The sequence below is a fragment of the Geospiza fortis genome, unplaced genomic scaffold (assembly GCF_000277835.1).
Source record: "Geospiza fortis unplaced genomic scaffold, GeoFor_1.0 scaffold188, whole genome shotgun sequence".
In the NCBI taxonomy this organism is placed as follows: Eukaryota; Metazoa; Chordata; class Aves; order Passeriformes; family Thraupidae; genus Geospiza; species Geospiza fortis.
Window position 1 is genome coordinate 2,536,253 of NW_005054337.1, and position 8,168 is coordinate 2,544,420.

Consider the following 8,168-nt stretch of genomic DNA (forward strand, 5'->3'; position numbering starts at 1 on the left):
CACGGATGGGCCTGGGCAGGAGAAGGCTGGAGGAGAGACGGCAGAGCCGGAGAAGGAGACAGCCCGGGGGGCTGCTCCGCTCCGGGAAGCAGCTCCAGGAGAGGAGGACTCGGCTGTGCAGCGCGGTGGAGGACAGGCAGCAGCTGATGAAGGGCAGGCAGCATCCCCCGGGGACAAGGTGCCGGCTCCCACTGAGGCCCAGGGTGCAGGGAAGGATGAGAGAGAGAAGCCTGGGAAGAAGAAAGCTCCAGCTGCAGGCGAGGTCACAGGAGGAAAGGCTTCAGCTGCTGCAAAGGCGGCTAAGGATGGAGGGAAGGATGAGCCCGTGGAGGGGAAGGGCCTGGCTGTAACCGAGGCACAGGATGGAGGAAAGGACGAGCCCAAGAAGGAGGAAGCACCTGGTGGGTCAGGGGCTGAGAATGGTGGAAAAGCAGAGTCCACTGAGGAGAAGGCTCTGGCTGCAGCAAACTCTGAAGAAGGGAAGGCAAAACCTGTGGAGGAAACAGCTTTGGCTGCAGCTCAGGCTCAGGATGGAGGCAAAGGAGAGGCTGCAAAGGAGAAAATCACAGGGGCTGCAAAACAGGAGGTCCCAGCCACTGCTAAAGCTCTGGATGAAGGGAAGCAAGATGCAAAGGCAGAGCAAGCCCCAGCTGATACCAAACCTGCCAAGGAGAAAACCACAACTGCTGCAAAGGAGAAGGCTCCAAATGCTGCAAAGGCTCAGAATGGGAAGAATAAAGTGGTAAAGGCAGAAAAAGCCCCAACAGTTAAAAAGGCCCTGGATGGCAGCAAAGGGGAGCCCACAAAGGAGAAGCCTCCAGCTCCAGGGAAGGAGAAAGCCCCAGATTCAGTAAAGGAGAAAGCCCCAGATTCAGTGAAAGAGGAAGCCCCAGATTCAGTGAAGGAGAAAGCCCCAGATTCAGTGAAAGTCCCAGATTCAGTGAAGGAGAAAGCCATAACTCCTGCAAAGGAGAAAGCCCCAGATGCTGCTAAGGCTCAGGATGGAGAGAAGGCAGCAGCAAAAGCGGAGAAAACACCAGCTGAAAAAACAGCTCAAGGTGGAGGAAAAAAAGAGCCCGCAAAGGAGAAGTCCCCAGCAGCTGTGAAGGTGCAGGATGGAGCGAAGAAAACTGCAAAGGTGGGAAAATCCATGATTGCACCAAAGGCTGGGGATGAAGGGAAAGAATCTAAAAAGGAGAAGGTCTCAGCTACTGCAAAGGCTCAGGATGGAGGGAAGAAAGCTGCAGAGGTGGAGCCTCCCACACCTGGAGCAGAGGCTGGGGATGGGGCTGTGGAGCCCACGGAGGCAGCGGCCATGGCTGTGGTGGAGGCTCAGGGTGAAGGGGAGGAAGTGTCCAAGGGGACAGAGGGACAGCCACCAACGGTCCCCGAGCCCCCACGCCCGGCTCTGCTGCAGAGCCTGAGCTGCCCAGCTGCCTGCCACAGGTACCCACACCCTGCTGGGATGGGGGGATCCCCCTCACTGCTCCAGGGAGCCCTGGCTCTCTGGGTGCTGGGCTCAGGAGCTGCTGGCTGGGCTCTGCTCACCTCCCACTCCTGCTTCCAGGGAGGAGCAGCCCTGGGCAGAGATGGAGACAATAGAAGAGGAGACCACGATGGTGGAGCCAAAAGAGGGTCTGACAGAGCCTGGCCATGGCCCACCAGCCCTGGGGGACCTGCAGCCCCTGGAACCCTGCGGCACCCCTCAGGAGAGGACATTGCCCAGTGCCCCAGGGCAGCCCCCGGATCCTGCTGGGGTGGTGGAGCAGCCTGGACCTGGGGTGGAACCATCTTTGACAGAGGCAAAGCCACCCCCCAGCCCCTACCTCACCCCCGATTTTGGGAAAGAAGACCCTTTTGAGATATTGGGTAAGGCCATGAGGTACCTGCCTTTTCCTTATCCCCTGGACACTCTGTGCAGTGATGACCTGGGATCCCTGGCCCTGCCTGCTGCCCACACTGCCCTCCGTGCTGCCAGCTCCTGTCCTTGGCTTGTCACCTGCCTGGTGGCCTCCGAGCTCCCCTTTCACTGTAAACAGGGCTAAATACATCGCGTCCCCTCCTGGCCTGCTCTGGCCACACTGACTGTGAGGAAGAGGAGCCTGGAGAGTGACAGTGACTGTCTGGCTGGTGGCAGGGGACAGCATGTCCTCATATCCTGCACCACTGTCCTTGTGGGGATGGCAGGACGTGGGGGCAGTGGGTGCCTGTGGGGATCCCTGTGAGGCTGGGTCCTGCTCTCCCCTGGGAAAAGGAGGCTCAGGAATGTGTGCAGGGGGTGCCCTGTGAGTGGGGTCTGTCCTGGGAGGGTGAGCAGGAGGTGGTGGCATGGAGAGGGTGACAATGACATGGCCTGGAAAGGGTGAATGTGACATGTGGGTTGGTGGGGGTGGCTGTCATGGAGTAAGGTGGGTGCCATGGAACAGAGTGCCATGGAGGGGAGTGGGTGCCATGGAAGGGAGTGGGTGCCATGGAGCAGGGTTCCATGGAGCAGGGTTGGTGCCATGCAGCAGGGCAATGCTGTGGGCAATAATGAGAGACCCTTCAGGGGTTGCTGCATCATCCAGTGCATCCCCAGCCAGGAGCCTCTGGCTCACAGCCCAGCACTCAGTACCTGGCCACATCCTGCCCCCCAGGCTTGGCTGGGTGCCTGTCTTCACTCCACACTGGGCAGCCCGGGGTACCCAGAGTGGGGTCCCCTGGACAGCAGATTCCCTGCTCAGCTCCTCCTTTGTCTTTGGCAGACGATGTCCCCCCGCCGCCAGCGCCCTTCGCCCACCGCATCGTCACCCTGCGCTCCGCCAGCGTCAGCTCCCAGTTCAGCCTCAGCTCCAAGGAGATCCTGGGCGGGTAAGGAGGGGCCCCAGTGCTTCTCCTGGCACTGTCCCACTGTCCCTCCAGCCTTGGGCAGCGGCGTTGTGTCGGTGGGACTCCTGTGGTCATGGTGGGTGGGTGCCTCGGGCAGTCAGAGCAGCGCCACAGTGCGGTGTGAGGGTCCCCAGCAGCCCGGGGGCTGATGGTGGGGGCACTTCTCCCTCTCTGCCTTCCTCCTTCCCTCCACAGGGGCAAGTTTGGTGAAGTCCACACGTGCACAGAGAAGGAGACGGGGCTCAAGCTGGCAGCCAAAGTGATCCGGAAGCAGGGAGCGAAGGACAAGGTCTGAACGACGCCGGGCAGGTGGTGGCAGTGTTACACTCTGTGTCCCTGGTGCGGGGACACAGCCTGTCCCAGTGGCACAGCCAGGGCTGACACCCCACACTGGGGCTCCTTCTGCAGGAGATGGTGCTGCTGGAGATCGATGTGATGAACCAGCTGAACCACCACAATCTCATCCAGCTCTACGATGCCATCGAAACGCCCCGGGAGATCATCCTCTTCATGGAATTGTGAGTGCCTATGCCTGCCTTGGGGCTGTCCAACCCGAAAATGCCACATCCCACCCTGGTTCTGCTCAGCACCCCCGTGGTGGAGCTGGGCCAGAGCCCTCAGGAGGACAAGGAGCTCTGCAGGAGGATGGCTTGGGGCAGGGAGTTCCCCCAGAGTGACCCCAAGGTCCATCCCCATGCAGCGTGGAGGGTGGCGAGCTCTTTGAGCGGATCATCGACGACGATTACCACCTGACCGAGGTGGACTGCATGGTGTTCGTGCGGCAGATCTGCGAGGGCATCCGCTTCATGCACCACATGGGCGTCCTCCACCTCGACCTCAAGGTGCCTGGCTGGGGGTGACAGTGGCAGGGCCGAGGGGGACAGCGGGACACTGGCTGGCTGTGGGGGGGGTGCCTGTGGGTCAGCACTGCTCTGGTGTGGGTCAGCTGCGGGATCCATGGGCTGCTGGATCTGTGCAGTGGGGATGTCCTGTCTGGGTGGTGGGGCAATGGTCACCCTGTCCCCACAGCCTGAGAACATCCTCTGTGTGGCTGCCACCGGGCACATGGTGAAGATCATCGACTTTGGGCTGGCTCGAAGGTGAGGTTTTCTTTCTCAGCTCTGTCCCTCCTCCCTGTTCCCCTTCCACCCTTTATCTCTGTGTGCCTTTGGGTACCAGGAGCCCCAAGACTTGCTCCAGGCCATTATTTTGGCCACAGCACTCCCTGACTAGCTGGGGAGGGCAGCATCTGCTGAGAGAGGGGCAGTGGTTTGGGGGAGCAGCCTGTCCCCCTTGTGCTGACTTGCACCCCTCCTCGACTGCAGGTACAATCCCAATGAGAAGCTGAAAGTGAACTTTGGCACCCCTGAATTCCTGTCCCCTGAGGTGGTCAACTACGAGCAGGTCTCCTACACCACAGACATGTGGAGCATGGGCGTCATCACCTACATGCTGTACGTCAGGGCTGGGCAGGGGCTGCCAGTGCCAGCTGGGGAGCTCTGCTGCTGGGCCACAGCCCCCCTGGGTGCAGAGCTGTCCCCAGGCACCTGGGGTGGCAGGTGGGGGTCCTGGATGGGGAGATGGCTGTGTGGGGCTGGAGGGCAAGAAGAGGCTCAGCCTGGCTGCAGGCAGGATGGTGGCAGCACACCCCTGGAACATCCCTGGCCAGACTGGCTCTGTTCCAGGGGGTCTGGGAGGTGCTGAAGCCTGAGAGCACCTGACTCCTCACCTCTCTCACCCCCAGGCTCAGCGGTCTCTCCCCCTTCTTGGGTGACGATGACACCGAGACCCTCAACAATGTCCTGGCTGCCAACTGGTACTTTGATGAGGAGACCTTTGAGAGTGTCTCCAATGAGGCCAAGGACTTCGTCTCCAACCTCATCATCAAGGATAAGAGGTGTGAGGCTGGCAGTGGCCATGGGGTCCTGGGATGGGCATCCCCAGAGCTGGCCCAGGTACCACATGCTGCCTCTTCACCAGGGCCAGCAGCATCCCCTGGGTCCAGCACTGAGTTAACCCCATGGGGCTCTGCCCCACTCTGATTGTCCCCAGCAGAGCCCTGAATCCCTGCAGGGACACCTGTCCCAAGCAGGATGTGCTGGACCCCTCAGGGTCCTGCCCAGCCCCTGGGCACATCCTCCCATCTGGTTCTGCCCTGCAGGGTTATGGGGTTTTGGGGCTCTGGAGAGGGGGGTGGTTGGGGCTGAGGGGCTTGAGCAGGCTTGATGTGGGTTCATCTCTCTCCCAGTGCCCGGATGAGTGCTGACCAGTGCCTGCAGCATCCCTGGCTCAATAACCTGGCAGAAAAGGCCAAACGCTCCAACCGGCGCCTCAAGTCCCAAGTGCTGCTCAAGAAATACGTCATGAGGAGGCGCTGGAAGGTGCGGGGTCCAGCAAGGGCATGGGGGTCAGCAGCTTCTGAGGGGGCTGGGAGGGGCTGCCAGGCTCTGCCTGTCCTGGTGGATGGCATCTGGAGCATGGAGAAGGGCTCTGTCTCACTGTGCTGCTGGCAGCTGGGACACAGGGCTGGGGACCCCTGAGCGTGGATGCCCCTGAGGTAACACCCCCATCCAGCCCAGGCCCCTTTGTGGTGGTTATTCCTGAGCTGATCCCAAGAGCAGGTTTTAGAGGCAGGAGTAGAGTCAGGCCCCAGAATGGGGTCTGGCTCAACCTTCAGTGCCACGGCCCTTGCCAGAGGATGAGAATCTTTCCTCTTCCCTGTCACAGAAAAATTTCATCGGGGTGTGCGCTGCCAACCGCTTCAGGAAGATCACCAGCTCGGGGTCCCTGACAGCGCTGGGCATCTGAGCTGGGCTCCCAGGGGAGCTGAGGGCAGAAAGGAACCACTTGAGAGGGACCCCCACCAGTCTGGAGCAGCTCTGTCGAGCTGGTCCCACTGCACTCAGGACCACATCACTGCTCAGTCTCAGACTGTGAGGCTGCTCCGGAGTGAAGGTTTCTGATCTCAGCTCTGGCCCTGGCCTGGCTGCGTGATGCCCGACCTGCAGCACCTCTGCTCTGCTCACGCTTCCTTCTCGTGCCCTCGGAGGAGGAGCAAGGCCATTCCGGTGTGATCCCGCTGCCTCGGCCGCCTGGTGCTTGCTGCTTTTGGACTCAAATGTGCCCTCTCTGCCTGTAAATGCCGCAGCCCTGCCTGCCTTCACTGCCGCTGGCCCCTGCACTGCCCGACCTCCCTCCCCAGCTCTGTGGCTCGGCGATGATGCTGGAGGGCACCGCGGAGCCTCACCCCGGTGCCTTGGCAGCGGAGCCGGGGCTCAAGCGCCTCCTCCTGGCCAGCTGGGCATGTGGGAGCGGAGCTGGCCCCGAGCTGCTGCTCGCACAGGAAGGGAGGAAGCAGCAAGCACGCTTCCAGCGGCGTCCCCAGCTGGGAGCCAACGAGGAAAGAAGGAGGCTTTGTGTTCCTGCTGCCCTCCCTGCCCTTCGGTTCTGCCAGCGGGGGAAAAACACAACCTCTGCTTCACCCGTCCCCGGCAGATCGCGATGAGCGAGGCGGGCTAATGCAGAGCAGCTGGGCCGCGCTCCCCGCTCCGGCCGGCGCCGCTCACCCGACCACCAACACAGCGGAACTGCTCCGCCGCCGCGGCCGCCAGCTCCCCGCCCCGTGCGGGGGCTCCGCGGGACCCGCTGGGACCGGGAGAGGGGAGAGAGGTGCTGCTCCAGCTCCCGAGCCTTGTCCCGATCCCCGTCCTCTCTGCCTGCACCCCTCGGGCCTTCCCGGTGCTGCCAGAGGATGGGCATCGCCCGGGATTGGCAGCATCCAGAGGATGGGCATCCCCCGGGATTTGCAGCATCCAGCCTTTGCCGCTGCAAGGGGAGGGGATGGGGCTCCCCAGCTTTGGCTTTTGCCGTGGCTAAGCCCCCCCAAGCCAAGGCTGTGTGTTTGCTCTGGAGTGCCTCTGCCCTCTGTGTCTGCTGGAAAAACACTGGGGAGAGACATGGGGAGACATTGCTGCTCACCCCACACTGGCTGCAGCAGGGGAAGGGGCTTCAGGCTTGTCCCCACCGGGCAGGAGCCAGAGCCGGTGAGACCCTGCCTCATAATGGAGCTCTCCACAGCACTTGCCTTCTTGTAAATAAATGTACAGGTCTGCCCAGAGCCCACAGCTGCCACTCTGGGGGCTGGGGAGGCCCTGCTCTCACCTGTGGGGCCTGACAGTGCAGGATAAGTGAGACGAGGATGGGAAGCAGAATCTCATCTCTGGTAGAGGGAATGGGTCCAGGCTGTGCCGTGCACAGGGACCACCTGGTACGTCCTGGGCAGGGCTGCGCAGGCACAGTGCCAGGGGTTTCTGTTCTACACACCCAACAGCTCCGAGCAGCCCGGGGGGATGGGGGAAGGGAGAGTGACTGCATGGATGGGTGGATGGATCAGCTGTCAGTCAGACGTGTCCTCACATCTTCAGCATCTGCCCGTATCGGGTGGGATGCCCAGGCAAGGGCAGGTGGGACCTGGTGTCCCTGTGCCCAGGGGAGCTGTGGCTGGCCCTGAAGTGGTTAAAGCTGCCAGAGCCCGGGCTCCGGCGGCCGCAGGCGTCCCTCCCAGCCGCTTCCTGCCGGCAGCCTTTGACCGGTTCCTGTCGGTGACCACCCCGCAGGCCTGGACGCCAGCGCAGCCCCATCTGGTTTGAGTTACGCTCCACGGCGGTGACGTCTCCTTCCTGCCTGGCCCCAGGAGCCGCGCGTCGCCCCGGTCCCGGCCCTGGCCCTGGCCGGCCCCAGGGGCTGCAGGGCCCTGCTGTGGGGTGGCCACGGGGCGTCCAGATGGAGCATCAGCCCCGGATATTGCTGGCACCCTGAGCTGCTGTAGGGGATCAGCTCCTGAGCACTGTCCTGTATGTGCACGTCTGCAGCAGAGGGATGCACAGACACCAGCACATCCCAGGGTGTGGGACCCCTACCCCACAGCCCAGTTTGGTTTCTCCAGTCCCCTCCTTCCTACCCTGGGACACTACAGAGACACAAACTGGGGCTGGTGGGGCCACAGGGCTGACACCCATGGAAGTAGCTGTGATCCCATCCGATGCTCCCAGCTGACAGCTCCTCAGCCCCTGAAGCTGCTTGGAGTGAACAGGTCCCACTGGGGCCAAATGCTCCTGGTCCAGCCCAGGCCACGACAGCCAGGTCCATCCCTTATGTGTGGGGTCCTCATCACCCCCAGGGGCGCAGTCTGGATGTGCACACGTGTGTCCTCAGCATCCATCCCCGGAGCGTGGAGCGCACACATTCCCTATGCACCCTGTCCCTGTGGCACCCACCCTGCCTGCAGAAAAGAGAAACAA

The 8,168-nt window shown here is 62.3% G+C and overlaps 1 protein-coding gene across 1 annotated transcript; it reads left to right on the top strand.

The window, feature by feature from the left end:
* Nucleotide 1: 1 nt before the first annotated feature.
* On the top strand, nt 2-5,729 carry MYLK2 (myosin light chain kinase 2; the record flags this gene model as incomplete). The annotated part of the gene is made up of 12 exons (XM_031058059.1): nt 2-874; nt 950-1,446; nt 1,568-1,869; nt 2,745-2,850; nt 3,064-3,157; nt 3,277-3,386; nt 3,569-3,710; nt 3,898-3,968; nt 4,194-4,322; nt 4,613-4,765; nt 5,117-5,249; nt 5,596-5,729. Coding segments are annotated over 12 exons (2,691 nt in total), but the record flags the coding sequence as incomplete, so codon positions are not given.
* Nucleotides 5,730-8,168: the final 2,439 nt, after the last annotated feature.